This window comes from Mastigoproctus giganteus, chromosome 4 (genome assembly GCF_048544385.1).
Source record: "Mastigoproctus giganteus isolate SK-2022 chromosome 4, ASM4854438v1, whole genome shotgun sequence".
Taxonomy (NCBI): Eukaryota; Metazoa; Arthropoda; class Arachnida; order Uropygi; family Thelyphonidae; genus Mastigoproctus; species Mastigoproctus giganteus.
In genome coordinates, this window is record NC_143578.1 from 171150146 (window position 1) to 171172665 (window position 22520).

Consider the following 22520-nt stretch of genomic DNA (forward strand, 5'->3'; position numbering starts at 1 on the left):
AGAGCTTCCAGTTCGTGAGCCATGCAGTGAAAGCCATCTTATCAATGTAGAATTAATGGAGATCATTGCACATGCCACTTAGTGTCTTCTTTTCCCCGATGTTCTGTCTGTTTGAGTTTGGTCTCTTTAATAAGTCTCAGTTGTGTCCATTTGATTATCTTTCTTATGGCTTGGTAGATTGGTGCTGTGTTTCCCGGAACTGATCATGCAGGATCTTAATGCCTTTTAACATTAGCAATAGTAGAGGCTTATGATGGAAGAAAGCAAGTTAATATAGGACCAGCCAAATAAATCTTCCCCTTTCACCCATTCATTCAATCCAAACGTTTGTCTAGTTCTTCTTTGAAATTATTTAAGCCATCAACAACGCTCTCGCTTTCTGCTGTTACTCGATGAGGTCTATCAAGCCCCTTCCTTCCACTTTCCGGGCTATAGACAATTTCTCCACGGACGACTTCGGATGGTGTTGGCAGCTCTTTTTCATCATTACCCTTTTTTTTCTCACGATACCTTCCACCTCGTTTTAGTCTAATCCATGATCCGAATGGAATGCTTAGAATTGAGAGTGCATTAGTGTTCGTGGCTTTACCTGTATTCTCTTCGTTTAGTTTGGCTTGGAGGGAGTCTCTAATGGTATTTTTCGGTCATGCAGGTCTTATTCTCCTTTTACTCTACTTGCTGAGCGTATTTTTTCCCAGGTAACTGCAGGTCTCCTCCCTGTCATGACGCTTCGTTCTCTTTACCAGTCTGCTGGTATTTCTTGTCTGTTGCCAAAAAGAGCTTGATGTCATCCCTGTACATGTGGTGGGAGACGGCGTACAGGTTTTTCCTTCTTTTTTTGAGAGTATACTCATACTTACAATTGTTGAGCATGATGAACAGTGACTTCAGTGCTCTAGACAGAACCAGAATGACCACAGAGCATTTTCCAGAAAGGTTCCTCTTCTAATGGGGTTAGTCCGTGTGTGCTGTTCACGACCTTTATGTTGGCACTCCATTTCATTATGGTTGCTTCTAGGTCGTTTGTCACTTTCAGAGTCTCTGTTAAGCAGCTATAAGGCCAGTGTAGGCCGTGTACAGATGGCGATGCTGATGGCTTGCTCTATACCTGTAGCATGAATCGTCAATTGCTCCTTGCATCCCTTCTGTTATTCAGCTATGGCATTGATCATTATACCGGCCTACACGAGAACACCGCCTCCACAGTAAATGTCTGTTTCTTCGATATTGGAGAGATGGTATTCTTCTTTGTCTTCAGATGAAATTACGTCTAGAATCTGTTTGTAGGCTAAAACGGTATTCTTCTTTGTCTTCAGATGAAATAACGTCTAGAATCTGTTTGTAGGCTAAAACGGGACTCACGAGGGAACAAAACTGTATCCCTCTGTAAGGCCTCCAAGCCAAATGTCATAATCCCAAACCACCACAGAAACTGGTTCTGTGGTGGTTTGGGATTAGTGGGATATAAGCCACTAGCTTCCTTGCATAGATTTCACTTGAATTGAAGTACGGATCCTAATGCATTGATGTACTCAGTGCAGTGTATGAATTCACTTCAAGTGAATCTGTACACTGTACTGATATCATGTGAGAATATTTTTCGCTGGTGGAAGAATGGGATTTGTTCCCACTGAATCTTGTAGACACCCTTATATCAAGAATGTTTCACCGCTGTCAGGCTCCTGTTTAGACGTTGGAAGAGACATACATCATATGGATATCATGTAAGAATATTTTCGATCTTCTTGTATTGTAATGTGATCTTTTTGATAATTCTTATACAACCCCTATAAATGTTCCTTATAGCCGTCCGTAGTTTCTTGCTGTCTTTTCATTTCATCATTATTCTGTGGTACACCACTGTATCAAAATTTGTCGTGTTCATCGCATGCTGCACTAGTTACACCACGTTTTCAATGTGTTCTGTTAATTTTGTATAGCAGTGTATTTAATGCAAGTTAGTCAAAGGAAACAGAAATATTATTTGTTCACCATTTTTGATTTTTATAACAAATGAGCTATCCATTTCAGAAGTGTTAGAATTGCGAAACGAGCGCCTAGTGTTGAAATGACTGTAGACTAACATTTTGGTGTGTGATGTGTACATTATTTGAAGTCAGGGTTCCAAAAGTTGTTAGTGTAACTCAGATTAGTGTATATATATATATATATATATATATATATAAGGTCAGATATATGTGGAAGAATTAAAAAAATCATACCAGTTTTTATTTTATAATAATGTAATTACCAGGCTAATGAGTTAAAAGTACGAAAGGAACCTACGGACATTTTTAAATGACTTTAAACCGCCAGTATGGTGTATAAGTTGCTTGAAGCGGATGGCGAGGAAAACACTGGTAGATGCTTTAGTGGTATGGATGGGTTATATCATATTTGGCATATTAATGTTATTAAATTACAATGGAAGGTAATAAAAAAAATTTTAAATGTGTTATTGAGATGCTTGTGTTGTACGGAGGCAACATAATCTGAATCGAATTACTGGTATTAAGTTGTGAAGCATATGAGATTGGTATTGAGCGTGAGCCGGGAAAGCTTGTGGAGACTATGAGATGAAGATGTACGATAAAAGGTAATACTTATTATAGTTGTATATTTTATAAATTCCAGGCGGTATAGTTATTTTTCCTAAATAGTAGAGAACTACTTTTAATACGATTGCTTGTTACTTAAAATTTCGAAAATATCACCAAGAGATGGTTACCATTACGTAATTGTCATGACGCTACTGAGCGTGTGCTGTAGTGCTAACGTAGGACGTTGTGATGGCGGTTTCGGTGGTCTTTTCTATTACTGTTTATGTTAGCAGTTTCTCGTAGCTTCTCAGTGTGATATGTGTTATCTTCCATTTCGTGAAAGAAGGGTGACGATGCCGTATGAATGTAGACTAGGAAAGTCTTGATTAAAGTCACTTGCTTACGTAAATAGTTGAAAATATTATATTTGAGTTAGGGAGAAAGCTACTGTCAAGGTCATGTGACCAAAAGTGACCAATGAGAGCTTCACATTTGGCCGTCCTCTTATAAAGAGGTGTCCTTGTGTTGCTGCGTAGCCATTACGGGAGAAGGGTGGTATTTTAACCCAATAGTTATCCGGTGAGATTATGGATGCGAAAAATCATCCGGCATCACAGGGATATCAACAGTCAGCTCACAATAACAACAAAGGGTACTGTGCACTTATTTCTAATTTTTAGAAACAGTTTTATTTCATATTAGCGCATGTATTAGTCGGTGGTGGTGGTGTTGCCAGTGGTGTTCTCTGTATACTGATCAGTTATGTTTGCTAAGCCTATGCTAGGCTTCTAATGTCTTATGAGGTATAGCTTAATGCTTTTTTGCTGAGATGCATGTAGGAGGTGGAGATATATGTGAAGAGTCGTAGAGGTGTGTATTAACTTTGTTTCCTGATTTTTCTTTCGAGTTGTATAAAATATTTGTAAGCCTTTTTGCAATCCTGTACCGTAAGCGACACATTGAGGGACGCGTTGCTACATTGCTAGTGTGATTATCTCGTAACTGCGCGCGAATGGACTCAACACTTAACGTTTAAGTACGTTTATGGTTAAGGCGCCATTTTTCGTTGATTTCCACTTTGAAGTTACTTTATTTTTGTTATTCGATAACAGAAAAGCGGAAGGTAGCATTAATTTAATGTATTATTATTATTTTTTTTCGTTTTTCGGGTATGTGCACCCTACTGTATCTCACACCATGGTAAAGTAAGCCTCTTTTACCGGTGCATTGGCGAAATGGTACAACAGTGTTAGTAAACAAATCGAGAGCTTCCGTTATCTTGTATCATTACGCATCATTTCATGTTTTGTAGTTCTCTAAGATGAATTTCAGTTTATGCTCGGTATGGCCTCCTTGGGCTGTGGAATTTTCAACTTTATAATTGAAACTGATTTTATTGCAGACGATATACTAGAGAAACACTAAACAAATTGGTCCTTCATTTTTTGAGCAGAATATGGATTCGATCTTGTTGTGTAGATGCCTTTGCCTAGACCTGCCCGTGATGTTTTTATACAGTTTATGTTCATCTTAGTAACTCAATTTGATAAAATGTAGCATAATATTGAAACAAAAATAATAGGCTAAAAATGTAAAAGTTTTGCCCATTGCTCATATCAAATTTTGGTTTTTCTAAAGCATGCATATAGCAAGTTCGTAAAGTAATGGGCCTCTAGAAAATAAAATTTTTGTTTGGATTCATGAATAAGTGTACCGAAGACTTTGGCGGACCCACTGAGATAACCCCCCCCCCCCATATTTTTTCTGTAGCTTGCTGTTCGAATCCGAACCTTCACAAATTTCTGATTTTAAACGTATCTGCGGATGTCATTGCGAAAGATGTAAAGTGGGAGCATGAAGTATTTAAACCCCATACACCTTTTACTTTACGTTTCTCCATACAGGGAAAAAGAAATAATTGGAAAACTTTTTATAACATTTAGGTTTCAACACAAAAGACTTTTTTCAACATTCAATAAAAATAATAATTTGAAAACGACTTTAAAAAACAATTTTCTGTAATTGCATACCCAGAAATTGTAACAGAAAGTAATTGTACGCCAACATTTTAATGAACTTTTAAAAGTTTAGTGCAGTGTATGTAGTCCATCAGCTTCTGAAGTTTGTTCAGCATCAAATACACTAAACCAGTGGTTTTTTGACCTTTTTTTTAATAACTGCACTCCCTAAGTAATTTATTTTATTTTGTGGCACCCCACTCAATTTTCTGTTAGATCTGCCTGTTAGATCCAATTCTCTCTCTGTATATATATATATATAATATTAAGAAATATGTTATATGATAGTTATTACAATAATATAACTATAAACAAAATTTCAGTTCATAATACAAATTATATATATATAATAATTTTATTATTTATATAGAGGTATTAAATAAACCACAATATAAATCACAATATAGATCACAAAATTAAAAAGATACCATACACCCTTTTATAATGAAATAAATATATAAATTAAAAAAAAAAAAGTTTAAGTAACTTAAATCCAAATTAAATGGCACCCCTGGAACGTTGTTGTGGCACCCCGGTTGAAAACCACTGCACCAAACTCTGAGTAGCTTCAACATGATTTTTGACCATTCTTTCTGTAGTACCTTCTGAAGATTGTTTTTATTAGAAATTTTATGTTTTCTTATTTTTAGATTCAAACTTGCCACACATTTTTTAATTTCTGGAGATTGAGGAGGGATGATAAATCTTTTAATGTTTTAAAGTAACCTTTATCATGTATTATATTGGCTTTGTGTTTAAGATTGTTGTCATGCTCTGGGTGTATCATTTATTAGGCATAAATATAAATTATGGCACAAAATGCCAATGTAACCACAAGCATTCAGTGTTCCATCAATAAAACTAATTGATGGAACACTGATCATTCCGTTGAATGCCACACACAACACCATGCTTTTGCAAATTGTTTTTGACTGTCTGAGCCAAATGTATTATATTTACTTTTGCCAACAAAAAAAAAAAAAAAAAAATTGCCCAAAATTCCATAGCAAACTCGAGCTGTTTTTGCCTATTTACCTTGCTGATTAGTATCTTCCATAATTTTCACCAAACAAAATGCTTCTTATACTTGAGACATTGACATGTTCAGTGGATGTTAGTACAACATTTTCCACTGAAGTCTTGCTGATGGTTGTTCTCTCACCTACTTTATAATATTGGACAGCCTTTCAGGATTTGTTCACTGTTGTTCCCCTTTCTTGGCATCTCTTTATAACTGTGGAAAAGTTGGGTCTAATATTTTGTTTATTTCTCAATAACTTTTCTCATTGAAAATGAAGCAAAACAATCATCCATGAACTCTCCCAATTGCAATATTTTAGGAGACCTGGAGGAAAAAAAAAAAAAAAAAAGTGAACCAGGCCATATCAGAAATAAGAGATATTCATTTATCCTTTTTTTATACTTTGTGGCTACTGTTTGTAGTGTACAGTACACAAATTCCAAAAGGATTAAGGTGGTCAAATACTTTGTATGCCATTACATTTCAATTTTTGATGTGAAAACATCTATATTGGCACCTACAATGGAATGTAATGGAAGCGTAACAGAAATGTGAGATGGAAATTACGCAAATGATGTCACATCCTAAATGACCCTAACTTAGTCACGTTGATTCGTTAGAGTAAGTAGTGGGCGTGTGCATAAAATGTCACAATCATACTCCCTTATGATTGTGATGCCATATGGTTCTACATATGGAGTTCGTTAAACTTTTCCAAGCCCAGGATGTTTTCACATAAAACACCTTTCGTGCGTACAGGGTTCACATGCTTTAATTCTTTTTCTCTTTTTATATAAAGTACTTTATTTTTGCATAGTTATTTTTTTGCTGAAATAAAAATATTATAGTCATTTTTAATAATTCTTTTCCTCCATGTATTGAGAAATAGAAAAAAGTACAATATATAAATATTTTCTTTGCACCCAGTGTATGTGTAATACCTGCTAAGATATTTCTACAAATCAACTTCTGAATTTCCATACTTGTGAAATTTTCTTATAAACAAAAATGGATAGAAAGGACAGTTGCAGGGAAAGGTCTAAAATGAATTTAACTTCATATAGTTTTGTTTTGAAAACTTCTTGCCATATTTTCTGGAACATAAGAATTTTTATTTTATTTTTTTCTGGAAAATATCACCTAAAATTTTCCTACATTTTATAGCCTTATAAAATATAGGCTTATTTGGTGAATGCAGTGATATATATTTTTTTAGATCAAATTGTGCATATTGTTGTTGTTGCATAGCATATCTTACTAGAACTTGCTCTTTATTCTGAAGAAAAATATCATTAAAACCCAGCTTCCTTTTAAAAACATTAAATCTTTCATGTGCAATTAGCAGTGTTATTGATGACACTGAAGATGATGTACTCTTTGAAGAAAGTGAAATTTCACACCATAATTATTAGTGGAGATGAGTGTGGCAGTAGGGATCATGCATTTTTTGGGTTCTATGACAAGTAAATTCATTCTATATTTGACATTTTGTTCAGTGAGCACTTGTTTCACATGTATGTAGTAAAATATTTTTTCCTTCTAAAACCTGAATGTAATAGTAATCGTGGCATGTGATACGAGAAAGCAAGCATATGAGCTAGGCACGTCCATAGTCAGGTGGGCAGGAGCAGCAGGAACACGCTTCTTGATTAGACCGGGGTTCGAGCCCGTGACCACCAAATACGGAGGATGCGGAAAGGTCAGGGAATGACCACCGCATATCGCCGGTGCAATATGGCCTTAGTTGCTAATGCTCCTAAAAACCAAACAACAAACAGCGTATGAGCTTATGTAGCATCAGCCAAAAAAAAAAAAAAAAAAAATTCACACAACCATTCCCTTTAAATGTTTGTCTAGTTCCTCCTTAAATTTATTTAACCTATCAACTTCCACAATAACAGATGGAGGTTTGTTCCAGAAATTAACCACCCGCTGGCTAAAGGCAAATTTCCGCATATCTATTCTACAGCTGTCTTTCTTCAATTTGAATTTATGCCCCCTTAGGTTTGTAATCTGAACAAGTGGAAGAATCCCACCAGAATTCAGCGTGCTCAACCCATTCAAGGCCTTATACACCTCAATCAGATCACCTCACAGGTGCCTAATCTCCAGCTGCTGCAATTTGCAAAACTTAAGCATCTCTTGGTAAGAGGATCCCTTCATTCCCCTCACCAATCTTGTTGCCTTTCTCTGTACACGCTCGAGCAAATGTCTTCTTATGGTCCGAAAAATAGTTTATGCTATTGAGAATGTGGTATTTCTTGATTAAGCAAAGTAAAATAGGTAATATGTCTAAAAAATATATAAATTCATACACCGACCATTGAATAAAATTTAAAATTTAATATGACTACAATCTTTACACAAAAATATTTACAATAAACTATTGCGGAATGCTAAAAACTGTAATAAAAGATCATTTACAATAAAATTTGCTAAAATATAAAACATTAAAAGCGCTAAAAACCTGAAGCTTTCGGGAGCGTCAGCTCCCTTCTTCAACAGTGATATGACTTCCTGCAACATCTCCTTAAGTAGCAGGCTCACGGTACCTCCACACGTGGTATTTCTCCACGTGGTTCAATCAGCACATGGTCAGAACTGGAAGCGGAAATGTCTCGGGAACGTGGCAAAGAAAATCGTTCATCCGACCTTAATATAATTGTTTCAAAGATAGGATTAATACGTATACCTCTATCTCTATTCATGATATTCCTACTGGATGAACTAATCCGTAAACCCTCGAGCCATTTACGATCCCAGTATCCATGTGCACGATCCAAAATAATAGCGTCCTCTGGGGAGATTTGATGCTGCTTCTCCCAAAAATGTTCGGCCACAGCAGACTTGTTGTATTCAGCGGTTCTTATGGCATTTAAATGTTCCCCCAGACGATCCCTGAGCTGTCGTTTTGTTTCCCCCACATAACACTCCCCACAATCCGGGCATTCTATTCTATAAACCACTCCACTACTAAGATCTGTTGGTATGCGGTCTTTGACCTGAGACACAGCTGTGCACAGCCTCCGCCCGGGAAGCTGTACACAGCGTGTCCCATAACCCCGTAAAATTCTTGCCAGATGTTCAGTAAGGCCCGGATAGTAGGGGATGTATGCGGTGGCTACCGGAACGAACGACTCCCTACGTTCGGACACTCCTCTACTATATCTATCCAGGATCCTCTGGGGGTATCCGCACTTTTTAAGTTCTGCCGTGACACGATTAATTTCTTTATCCTCAGAAGTGGTACAGTGTGATCTTACTCTGTCAAATAAAGCTTTTGCTACACTATTCTTGTATTGTCCAGCTTGTGCTGAATTGAAATGGGTGTATTGACTTCTACACATGGGTTTTTTAAAAACTGACGTCTTAAGTCTAAAAGGTATACGTATTAATCCTATCTTTGAAACAATTATATTAAGGTCGGATGAACGATTTTCTTTGCCACGTTCCCGAGACATTTCCGCTTCCAGTTCTGACCACGTGCTGATTGAACCACGTGGAGAAATACCACGTGTGGAGGTACCGTGAGCCTGCTAACGAAGAAGGGAGCTGACGCTCCCGAAAGCGTCAGGTTTTTAGCGCTTTTAATGTTTTATATTTTAGCAAATTTTATTGTAAATGATCTTTTATTACAGTTTTTAGCATTCCGCAATAGTTTATTGTAAATATTTTTGTGTAAAGATTGTAGTCATACTAAATTTTAAATTTTATTCAATGGTCGGTGTATGAATTTATATATTTTTTAGACATGAGTTTTCCCGACCTCAGAGGCCTCTTTCAGGATAAAATAGGTAATAATTTGACTTATTAAATTGTTTGAACAAGTTAATTGAATGAAAACCCATTCAGTTTATACCTAGAGCATTTTTATGCATGCTGATTTCATAAATATAGACTCAAAGAATAACTTTTTAGTATAGAGCTGAACGAGGTTCTCTGATTGTATTTCCTGCTTCACGTAAGGTGGTCCTTTGGTAGGGGTAGCTAGGTGGGCAGGAGCAGCAGTGCGTAACACACGCTTCTTGATTAGATTGGGGTTTGAGCCCGTGACCACCAGATACAAAGAATGCAGAAAGGTCAGGGAATGACCACTGTATATCCCTGGAGCAATATGGCCTTAGTTGCTAATGCTCCTATAAACCAAATAACAATCCTTTGGTAGGGATTTGTATTTTCTTATACTGTATACATGTTTTACACTATGAGACATTACTCATGTGGTACTTCATCAATAAGTTACTAATGACTTATTGTTAAAATACCAAATTTTATTTATATCTACTTAGATGACTATAAAGCTTAATGAAGCAAATATGATATGCTGTGAATGACATAAAGAGAAATATTGTAAAAATAATGTTATGATTTTTTAATGGATAAAATTTATGTTCTACGTTCATTTTAAAGTATGAAATGCGTGAAATGAAAAAAAAAAAAAAAAAAAAAAAATTAATGTTAGTACAGTATTATGATGACTAAATCATGCATGTAACCAACCATTACAATTGCCAAAAAGTGCCTGTCTGATTCCACTTTGAACTTTATCAGACTATTCACTTTGACTATTGTTGCAGGCAGTTCATTCCAGTGATATGCTGCATAAAAGTATATTTCATGCACCCTTATGCAGATACAAATATAGTATTTGTGTCCCCTAATTTTTTCTCTCTTTTGTCCATGAAAATATGCCAGTAAAAAATGTTAATATGGTGTTCTTGAAATAGAATAAGTTTTTTCTAACCACTTACTCACACAGATTGCTCATTACACCAGATGAAAACAATGGGATATTCTGATTTTTAGCTGTTTCCTAATTATATGAAATATCTGTTTATACTCTGGGATAGTCATATAGGATAATGGTGCTTTATAATATTTCATATATAATATTGCATTGCTTCCTGCTAGTCAGAAGTTTTGGCCAGACTTCTGGTGGGTTTGTGTTCTGTTGTTCCCCTTTCCTGGTATTTTTGTTTGCTGTTGTTCTCTTTTTCTGGAATACAAGAACATTACCATAATTAGCAATTGTGTAGGCTTGAACGAAGTCAACTGATATGCTTCCGTACCCCATGTTGACCCTTGGCCTTGTAAGTCCTGTAAGAAACTGAAGTTTGAGCAGTTGTTCTTTTCTCTCTCTGTCTTTTTCTTTCACTCTTGAGAAACCAGCTTAGAAGATGTTACTTAGATCAGTGATGTTATTTGGTTTTTTAGGACAAGTATCTAAGACCACAAGGCATCACCTCATTTTCAGGACGAAAACCTGAAAATTTTGAGAGGAAAACAAACATGCAACCTTTGTCTGAGGCCAGCTAAGTTAGCCTTTAGTGTTAATGCCCATTAAAGTTTCTACCATCCATACAGGAATCAAACCCTTTTTTGTTTGTTTGTTTTGTTTTGATGGGAAAATCAGTAGTGAGGGCAATGGTGAATAGGTTTTAGTTAGCATTCTGCTCTCTTATAATCCTTTGCTGAAATCTAAGTAAACAACAAACTCAAAACTATATATAGTTTTGGAAATTCAGTACCTTCATTTTAATTATCTCTACACTTTATGATAATAATATTGATTTATTATTTTTCCGTGTAAATTTAAGCATATAATGGCAATGCATAAATCATTTATTGATGATTTATTTGATACAAAATAGCTATATAAATCCACAATTTTTAAAGTGAATAGTTATGCAGTTGAAATAACTGTCATAATTGAGCTACATCTGATGGTCCAAAACAAGCATTGACAGGGGGATTATCCAGATGATCTCTGTCATTTGGACTTTTTGATATTTGGTTGAGCCAGGTATAGAATAATAGAAAATTTAGTAATAAAATTCACTGCAGTTATAAAATCCTGAACCCTGATGAAATAGGTTTATGTGAGGAAGATATGACATCTGGCTATTGACAGTATCAGCTGACAGTAGCACTCTTTTAGAGAGTGTATTAAAAAATATTTCATCCAAGCGAACACCCTTAGGCTTCCCTTAGTATGCATGGTCATGCAGATCAGCAGTTATTGCTGTTTACTCTATGGTTTGTCAATTTATTTAGTAGTGTTATATTCATTGTGTAAAGTTTTTTTTTTTTTTTTTTTCCTGGTCAGGTTGAAAATCTTCGGTAAATATCATAGGTCGCCATAGCCAAGTGGTCAATTGCGAGGGTACAGAGTACAAGCACTTTCAGTGACAGTGGTTCAAGCCCGCGTGACTACTGAATACGGTAATGATCTTGTATCTCTCTCTCTCTCTTGTGAACTCTTCTGACCTTATATCATCATCCCAGAATATAAGCAGAATAATTATTTATATTATATTCACACGTGTGTTATATGATCTCTCTCTGTATCATTGACAGTGATTCAGCAAACAGTGATTATATAATTGATTCTGTTTAAAATTATCTATTTTTTTTTTTTTTTTTCTCAAGATGGAAACTGCAATTTCATCTAGGTGTCGTCAGTGTAATTTGACTGTTACTGTTATTTGTTATTCCCCATGATGTGTTTTCATGTGCTTGTAATACAGAGTATAAACAGTTTTCTTTAAAATTCTTTTACCGAGTCTTCTTAGTTAAATTGCCCTTCAAGTTTCTCCCTGAAGAAATAGTCTGGTATGTCACATTTAGTAAAAAAGTGGCTTTCTATTTACAAAGATGTCAGGATATGAAATTAACCTTTTGTCAGATCTGTTTATTTTTACAACTTATGTTCCAAGCTGTATGGTATGTTGCCTATCATGGAAAAAATATCCTTTCCTTACATAAATGTTCATTAGTAGGAGAGAAAAAGTTTCCAATATTTCCAGGGACCACTCAGAAGATAGTATGACATTTAATATTGAAGAAATACCCACACTATAGAGTTTGACAAATACTTGTCAAATTATCCATAGCAAGTAGTAGGATATGATATATAATGTGCAGTGTTCTCCACAGGACCTATCAAATCCTTGCACCGCCCGTCAAATTTAACTGACTGCCTGGCTAAAATTTAAGCAATTCTCTCGGTACCATATGGTACTGCTTACTGATCTCGAGCAATATTAATTCGAACATATTATGCAATTGAGATCAATGCGACAGCATCATATAATGTTAAATTACGCAATTAATTTTTGCTCTGGATTGCTTAAGTCACATTTATAAATAACAGAAAATTTTATATTGCGAAGTATTACACTTCCCCACCTGGCTACTTCATAAGGCCACCTGGTTGGCAAAATTTTCTGGGGAGAACACTGATGTGGGTATATAACTTTAACATGATAAACAAAAATCTTATTATCAAGAAGATTCTACTGTTAACTGTGTTGCAACAAATGCAGATACCACTCTGAGTTTAAGAAATACTTCTTTAAGTGCATGGGATTGTCTGTTGCCATTTGTGAATGTGATCAGTGGCTCACTGATAATCAGTAATGGAGAACTCAGACATCCAGTAATCAAAGATACTTAACTCCATGTATAAACAAAAATTATAGTTTTTGAAATTTAAGAATTTAAGCTGTAAAAGGAAGTTCCAGTTAGCTAGATAATTTTGCCCAAGATTAACATTTTGAATTCACTTTGGGATTTGTTTTGAATTATCCTTGCTTCAAAATGAATTTCAAAGTGAATTTGAAATGGTGTCAGTTTTTGGGCAGGCAATAGTTAAAAAGAAATTTCAAATATAATTAATTTGAAATTTCTTTTATTGTTTAAATTAGTTAAGCTTAATAGACTATAATTTTTCATAAATGTGAATCAGTTGTCTTTGGTGAGGTTTAGTCTCACGTATTACCTTTTGCACAAAATTAGAGAACTCAGTTTCTAGGATCCACAGTTTATACGTGAAGCATTAGGTTGATGTAATACATTCACTGAACACTTTAAATAATGTTCAGATTATCATAACATCGACACAGCAATTTTCACTTATTTGAATTCGACCTGGGAAAAAAATTTGAAATAACATTCATATTTTAGTTGTATTATCCTGATATAAAATAACATCTTAAAGGAGCTTTGTTTATTGTTTGTGGTTTAAGACATTTCTCTAATGAAAGAATAGAATTGTAGGATCCCTTTTCTCTTCTGGGAGGATCGCTTTCTTTCTTTCCAGGTGTGATGAGATTAAACAGAAGTTTGAAGCAGTCTTTTGTGTTTTAAGTATTGTGACAGATACTTGATATCCCTCTTCTAATACTTTTAATAAAAATTTACTTAGTATTAATATGTGGATTGATATAGTTTATTCAACTATGTGGTTATTTGTTATTATCAATTAATCATCATCATAATGAATAACCACACAAGATCCCTCATTAAATAAATAAATGCATGTATAGTTTTTTATCTGAATTTGTCTATAAGCATGCTACTTTAAAGAAAATAGATTGCCCAGAGGGCTGTGATGGTTCCAAATGCAAGTACGTGTCATTATCTATTATAGAAGAGGTTGCATTTTTAAAGAAACTTCTAAGTGGGATTTTATTGAAGTGATATAAAGGTTTTGGTGTTGATTCATCAAATATGTATGGTATACATATTTTGGAAGTTTAATGTTTTATTTTTATGATACTTTTTATTATAAACATATTTTCCTTGTCCTTTCTTGTGATATAGGCTGTATTCTACAGTAATAGCAGAATTGAAATTCAGTATTGTTTTTAACTTTTTTTAAATATGATAAGTCTGATGAATTCCAAGATTCATCAAGGATCAGGTCCCATGATTGCCAGATTTAGAAGTTCATGCTATTATTATACATTATATTAATGTATTATACCGACTAGTATTGTATATTCTTTCATACTATGCATATATGCTATATATTAACCCTTACTAATAATGTGCCTCTTTTCAGCAAACTTCTGTATCTCTTATTGAGTTTTAGGCCTGACGTAGCTGAGTGGTCAAGAGTGCGAGTGCGGTAGCACACGCTCTTTGAGTAGACCGGGGTTGAAGCCCATGACTGCTAAATACGATATTCATTTGTATTGATTGAGTTATTGTAAACTCCACTGACCTGGTGGTCGTGCTGGAGTATAAACAAGAACATTTTTTAAAAATTTTTTTATTATATACAGAGTGATTCAGAAGTATGTTACCATGGGAGCTATTTTTTTCAGATGGTTGCTTTGAGTCAGAAAAAAATGCTGACACTATTTTATTTTTAAAATTTTCTTTGAAAGTTTGTAAAAATAAATATAAATAAAAAAGAATTACAGTTTCTAGTGTTTTGTATTTATATTTTTTACCATTGCAGTGGTAACATATTTGTGAATCACCTTGGGTATAGCTCAGTTGAAATTTCTTGAACTGTATTTGTCCCTTGTAGAAGTTTTTTGAAATTAAAACATTTCATTATAAGCAAAAAATACACAAGTGTTTAGCTAAATGCTGTTTGAACCAGTAGCAAAATAGCTTAACTGGAAGATCGAGGCTGGAGATGTGAGTACAAGCATGAGCTGTTTTTTATTATTATTGGTAAACTGAAATATGGCTTATATTTACAAGGTCACAGATGAAAGCAGCAATGTCTTTTGATTCTCTAAACCTTGCTTTCCGAGAATTTACGTTTGCAAGACATTGTTTAATGTCAGATTAAATCCCCCCCCCCCATGAAATCTGAAATTAAATTTCCATACAGTTTTGGACATCTTGTTTTACAAAATATGATGGTTACAGAAAGTTTTTTTCTCCATGTGTTTAACTTGAAATAACATAGTATGATAATATTTAAAAAAAAAAAAAAAAAACTATAGTAACGAATGGGCCTGGTGTACTGGGGTCCATGGTTGAAATCACATACACGTATAAATTATAAATCCAGTTTAATGTAAAAATACAAATATATACTAACAGGCAGTAGCTTTCGAGACTGGCGTGTCTCTTCATCAACTGAAATTCAAATACAAAAATACAACGGATAAGTGCAATGAGCTGAGTGAGGCACGTTAATCATGTGCCATTGTTGTTGCACGGTCGTGCGCTGCTTTTACTCCACTGATCATTTAGCATTAAAACGGTTGTCTCTAGGATGGGGTGTAGACATATGCCTTTGTGGCAGTTTATTGCCTTTGGATTGTTTAATATGTTAAGTGACTCTAGCCATAGATGGTGGCGAAAGTGTCACGAGTGGTCTACTACTTCAAAGTCACGTTTGGGATCAAGATCGTGGTTGGTGGCCCAAAAATGTTCCGCGACTGTGGACTGGTCAGTTTCGGCAAGCCAGATTGCTCTGTCATGTTCCGTAAGGCGATCTTGGAGATGCCTTGATGTTTCTCCTATGTAGCAACTGTCGCAGTCTCTACAGGTGATGTGATATACTACATTGCTGCGTAAGACAGGTGTGACAGGGGTCACACCTGTCACACCTGTCTTACGCAGCAATGTAGTGTGACAGGGGTCTTCACACTGGAGACAAGTGAATGTAGGTTCCTGCAGGGTAACTGCACGCATTTGATGTTGTAATTTCTATGGACCTTCGAGATCCGTCCTGACACGCCTGGATAATAGGGAATGTAGGCGGACGATATACCGTCTTGGTTCGGTGGGATGTGAGTTCTTGTGCCTGTAATAGGCACCTGCCTAGCACATGGGATGGATAACCACATTTGGTTAGGTCCGCCTTCACACGGGAGATCTCATTATGCCTAATTGTATCAATGCTGGAATGGCTCCAAGCCCTGGAGAATAGGGTGCGGCAGTGCTATTGAGATGACTTGGTGCGTGGCCGGATCTGTAGTTAGTGAATTGACCGCACCACATAGGTTTGCGGTATACTGAAGTCTCTAGATGTGGGCCTACGCGATGCACTAGGACATCCAGGAACGGAAGTGTATCGTTGACCTCTAACTCTATAGTGAACTTGATGAAATTAGATAGGGAGTTGAGGTATTCCAGTAGTGCTGTTTCAGAGCCACGTAGTATTACAGTAAAAATATTGTCAACTTATCTACACCATGTTGTAATAGGTGTAGGTGGGTTCCAGTGTATCCGCTCCTCCAGATCTTCCATGGCAATGTCGGCTGCTACGGAACTAACAGGGGCACCCATAGCAGTGCCATGTACCTGCTGATAGACTGAATCCTCAAAAGTGAAAATGCTGCTTGATAAGCATATGTTGAGGGCGGTGCAGATGTCATCAGTGGATAGTGATGTCCTGGATTGGAGGCTTAAGTTGTTCTCGAGGAGCCTTCTGGCGCAGTGCATGGCCTGTTGGATGGGAATTGAAGTGAATAAAGAAATCACATCAAATGATGCCATGACGGCGTTGTCAGGGATTAAAAGGTCCTTAATGAAGTGGATGAATTCACTGCTATTTTTAACGGTGCGTGAGGTATTTCCTACAAGAGGTGAGAGGAGGCGCGCGATATGCTTTGACAATTCATACCCTGGGGCACTGCAGCACGACACTATTGGTCTGAGGAGAATACCCCGGTTTGTGCATCTTTGGTAATCCATAGAATTGCGGTAGTTGGCAGCCAGTAGCTCGTAGAAGACGCTGAGTTGTAGTCGTGATCTTCTTATCTTTAAACCATGTGTGGACGAGTTTATTGACATGTGTCTCTAGACGTTGTCAGGATGGATCTCGAGGGTCTTTAGAAATTACAACATCAAATGCGTGCAGTTACCCTGCAGGAACCTATGTTCACTTGTCTCCAGTGTGAAGACCCCTGTCACACCTGTCTTACGCAACAATGTAGTATATCGCATCACCTGTAGAGACTGTGACAGTTGCTACATAGGAGAAACATCAAGGCATCTCCAAGATCACTTTACGGACCATGACAGAGCAATCCGGCTTGTCGAAATCTCCCGTGTGAAGGCGGACCTAACCAAATGTGGTTATCCATCCCATGTGCTAGGCAGGTGCCTATTACAGGCACAAGAACTCACATCCCACCCAAGACCACCGAACCAAGACGGTATATCGTCCGCCTACATTCCCTATTATCCAGGCGTGTCAGGATGGATCTCGAAGGTCCATAGAAATTACAACATCAAATGCGTGCAGTTACCCTGCAGGAACCTACGTTCACTTGTCTCCAGTGTGAAGACCCCTGTCACACTACATTGCTGCGTAAGACAGGTGTGACCCCTGTCACACCTGTCTTACGCGGCAATGTAGTATATCACATCACCTGTAGAGACTGCGACAGTTGCTACATAGGAGAAACATCAAGGCGTCTCCAAGATCGCCTTGCGGAACATGACAGAGCAATCCGGCTTGCCGAAACTGACCAGTCCGCAGTCGCGGAACATTTTTGGCCCACCAACCATGATCTTGATCCCAAACGTGACTTTGAAGTAGTAGACCACTCGTGACACTTTCGCCACCATCTATGGCTAGAGTCACTTAACATATTAAACAATCCAAAGGCAATAAACCGCCACAAAGGCATATGTCTACACCCTATCCTAGAGACAACCGTTTTAATGCTAAATGATCAGTGGAGTAAAAGCAGCGCACGTCCGTGCAACAACAATGGCACATGATTAACGTGCCTCACTCAGCTCATTGCACTTATCCGTTGTATTTTCGTATTTGAATTTCAGTTGGTGAGAGACACGCCAGTCTCGAAAGCTACTGCTTGTTAGTATATATTTGTATTTTTACATTAAACTGGATTTATAATTTATACGTGTATGTTATTTAAAAAAAAAACTATGTTAAAATTCACCAATATTAACATAGCTTTAATTATAAATATTATAGCTTTAATGATAAATGATAAGCCTTTATTCTGCATGCACATAAAAAATAAATGTTTTTATACTGTGACAGCCTTTAAACAATTGCAGCTGGCAGGAAAATTACAAAATTAAAAGGAATTATTCATATGACACTGTTCTGCATTAAATAGAAAAATTATATTTGGAATTGTACAAAAATGTACAGTTTGATGAGACAGCCTTGTTTCTTTTTTCGAGTTTTTTTGGATTTATGAGATAAAATGCCAAAAGGTAAAGAACACTGGTCGACAAATAAAACTTCCTTTCTTAATCAAAAAGATGTAAATACTTTCTTAAACTAGTTTTGTTCTCTGATTTCAAATATATTCTTGATGGTTTTCTAGCATGTAGTTTTTTTAATATAACTGCTGATAATATCAGTACAAGTGAATTAAGATGTTTTCATTACAAAACATGAGACTGGTTATAATTATATTTTTATCATTTTACAGTTTAAACCCAATATACTTTATACACATATTTAAATAATATGGTACACTATTATAAAAAAAAGAGATATGTACAATTTAAAAATATTGTGGATGATTTCATTTGGTATATTTTGTTCAGAACGTTGTAGTATAACATCCAATAATAGTCTGCTAACGTATGTTCATCCCAAAAACCTTGGTAGTCAAGAAACAAAGTTATAGTGACATTCCATTTTTTTTATATGCATTGAGCATTTTCTGAATCTTTGGATGTGGGAAACCTATGGTTTCCCAAAAAGCTTCCATAAAATCATTTGAAAGTTCGTTATGCTTTTAGTTCTAATACAGAGGCATTTTTCAAGGCTTCCATATTAGAAGTGCTCTGATTTGAGGTCCCATAATGTTGTTTTCTCTTTCACTTTCATCACTGATCTTTAGAAAATTCTCACTTAACTAATGAAACCTTGAATTCATCTTACTCATTGCTTTAATAAAACTTTTCTTCGGCAAAGTTTAATGATAGGTAGAAGGAAAATCTTCATTGGATCCACTAATGGAACATAGTGCATATGAGCCAGAACTATTTATCTCTGGCTCATATGCTTCTCTGAGGTCAGTCATGTCCGATGCAGTGGTCTGTGGTAGAATGGCTGTGCCATAGGCATAGGAAATAACAATTTCTGCAAATATTTCTTTGAATGCTGTACTGAATTGCTTTGAGTAGTATCTCCATTTTATAGTATATCCCTTTTAGATGCATAGTGTGGCAATGTCAGTGGATTTCTTTAAGTTCCAGTTATGCAGGAGAACAGCTTTTAAATTTGGTTATGAGAAATCTGTGAAGTGCCATTTAGATGTAATGTATACATGTGACAATTCCTTAAATATTCCATTGATGTCAGGGCAGTGGCAGTGTTATTGCAAAGAATGTCACTGAAACATTTCTTTTTTGATAGGGAGACACTTTGATATTCTCAGACAAGCATTTCTGCTTTATAAGGGCTAGATCCCTTGTGGGGTTATCCATCTCCTCTCAGATAAGCAGCTCAGTCTGATGTCTCTTTGTGGGGTGTATAGTTAGGATTATCTGGAGCTGTCAGGTCTCTACCAGTTGCACATTTATCACATTCCACTTTGTCTTCTAAAGAATCTTGTCCATGCTGTGGAGGTACTGGAATTGGCATACTGACCGTGTGAGAAATTGGTCTCCTTGCAGGATTATTTATCTCAAATTGGATAAACAGTCTTGTGCTTATTATTTTCTGAGAATTCAGTACATTCAAATTACAAAAGTAGCAATCTCCAACTTGTTCTTTTGGCTCCCTCCATATCATGGGTATGGCTAATGGAATAGATCTTTTACTTTTGTTAACCAGTCATATAATCCATTCGAATAAGTGGTACAAATAACATGTGGTATCCCCACACCTTATTCTGGTGGCTTAGAGGACAGCCAGAGTGTAACTAATAAATTTTCTGAATATCTGTTGTGATGGTACATCATGATTTAGTTATTTTAATTTGTTCAGGTGATTTTTTTTTTTTTCACTTTCAAGGCACGACAAGGAATGTGTTTCAGTAATTTGCCAGATCTTACATGAAATAATTTATAATTAAATTATGAAATAACAAGGATATGAATATATTCAAACAATTACATAAATAAGAATGTATAAATAATTAGAACAGTCACATTAGAAGAACAGTCTAATTGCTTTATAAGGTATATATCCAATTAATCCCATCTCGGCATGGTGGTGCCAGAGGTTTACAAATACATATATAATTAAATCATTACATTAAACTAATATGTCAACACATAAATTAGCATTGAGATATTCTTGTAGTGGCAGAGTTGGGCAAGCATGGTTGATGGGGTTGCAAGTGCAGGCGGCATTTGGCATCTCAAGGACACATCTGTGATGGTCATGGATGTCACTATTAGTAGGTAAAAGTGCAGTTGGATAGGATGTGGCATTCTAAATTTTTAGTGTAGTGAATTTCATCTCAGTATTTCTTGTTATCTACCACTTCTTGGAGGCGACCATTGATCACTTGGTGTGTGTGTGTGTGTGTGTGTGTGTGTGTGTGTGTGTGTGTGTGTGTGTGTGTGTGTGTGTGTGTGTGTGTGTGTGTGTGTGTGTGTGTGTGTGTGTGTGTTTAGGGGTGCATAAGCTACGCTGGCTATAGTGTGACCACTTGAAGTGAGGCCAGTATTTGCTTAGGCAGGAATCTATCAGTAGGTGCTAGCCAGTTATGGTTTGTCAATAGCTGTGCTGAAGACCAGAGATAAGGGGGATGAATGTGCTATTCCCCTTTTGGGGGATGGCACATTCTGGAATTCAGTGATTCCAGAATTTCGGCTCTGTAATTTTACCTGTGGTCATATTGATTGTGAATTTAGGATTGTAACCTGTGCAGTTAGACATCTACTAACTGCATTTCTCTGAGAGCTAGGGAAAGTTGGAGCTTGGTGTTGGTCCACTTTAATAGTGAATTCCGCAGCAAATATCCTTTTAAGGTTGGATTCGGCAGATGAGGCCCATATCTCTGAGGTGTATAGGATTACCAGATATAGAGTGGATATGACTGAATATGGTGAAGGATATGACTGAAAAAGATTGAATAGGTGTGTGAGTGGTATAATCAGTCATGTTCGTGCAATCAGTGTCATTACAAAAATTAGACATGCTATAAGAAAATCAAAAACAGCTTTGGAATCAGCACCCAAAATCTAGTTAATTTTTTTTTTTTGATGAAAAATGTTTGTTGATCTGTATAATTGAATATGTTAAAATATGATGTGGGAGAAATTTCATCTGCTGGAACTCCATCTCAACAGGAACCACAGGTCCACTGGCATTCTCAAGAGATCTGCCAAACAGCTGGTTTTTGAAAGGTATGAAAGGTCCCATGGTATGCAACTACTAAGAAAGCAGTCACTCACCCAGTTGAAGGCCAAAAGGAAAAAAGAAGTCTGTGCAGAAATTTTCCAGTGATCATGTCCACATATCACCCACTAAAGAAAAATTCAGTCAGAAATGGAATTGGCAGAATGGACAGTTTATTCTGAAAAATACAAAATTAAAATATATGGAAAAAAGTGAATGAATGGGCACAGAGCAAAAGATTCTGCTTTTTTAACACAGGAGAAAAAAAAAGTGGAGTCTTTCATTCTGTGCATGTTCATAAACATACTTTGCACACTTTATGGTCATAATGTAGTATAGGCAAAATTGAGTCACTGGTATAGCAACTTTAAATGTGTTTGTTACTCATGTCTGAAGTTTTTTTTTTTTTTTTTTTTTTCAGTAAACTTCCTTAGAAAAATTTAATTATTTGTGGTTGAATTGTTCAGTGGGTTACTGCTAACATTGATAGGTTTGAGGGTACCACCAGTTTCCTTCTTTTCCAAAGTTGTTGTTTTTTTTTTTTTTTTTTTTTGTCCCTCTTATAGGAAAAATCTATTTTTTTTTATAGGAAACCTGATATTGAGTAGAGTACTTTCCCTGCTGTTTATTGGAATATCTAGGTCCATTTCTGACTAGGTTATATTTTTAAATTGTTTTTGGTATATTTTATACATTTAATTAATTAATGTTTTTTATTTCCATTCTGCAAATCCCGTTTCTGATTAAATTTTTCCTTAGAGGGTGCTGTGTGTTGGGGGTGAACTTTGGAAAATTTCTGCCTGGACTTCTTTTTGCCTTCAGCCTTCACTGGGTAAGTTTATTTATTTATTTACTTATTTATTTATTTTACTTTGTTTGTTAGTGGTTTGCAAAACATA

General features: G+C 35.9%; 1 protein-coding gene across 13 annotated transcripts in view; it reads left to right on the forward strand.

Moving 5' to 3' along the window:
• Positions 1-2353: 2353 nt before the first annotated feature.
• The window catches only part of LOC150087201 (bromodomain-containing protein 2-like), a 736023-nt gene continuing 715856 nt past the window's right edge, over positions 2354-22520 (forward strand). For 4 of the 13 annotated variants that reach the window (XM_090373012.1, XM_090373024.1, XM_090373013.1 and 1 more), the window contains exon 1: positions 2810-3192. In XM_090373012.1, the coding sequence (XP_090229138.1) occupies positions 3128-3192 (65 nt within the window). In that variant the 5' untranslated portion in view covers positions 2810-3127. Of the gene's footprint in view, positions 2597-2809; positions 3193-3217; positions 3411-11685; positions 11802-22380; positions 22454-22520 lie in introns of those variants that run through there. The other 9 variants (XM_090373023.1, XM_090373015.1, XM_090373018.1 and 6 more) reach the window with 8 other exon arrangements.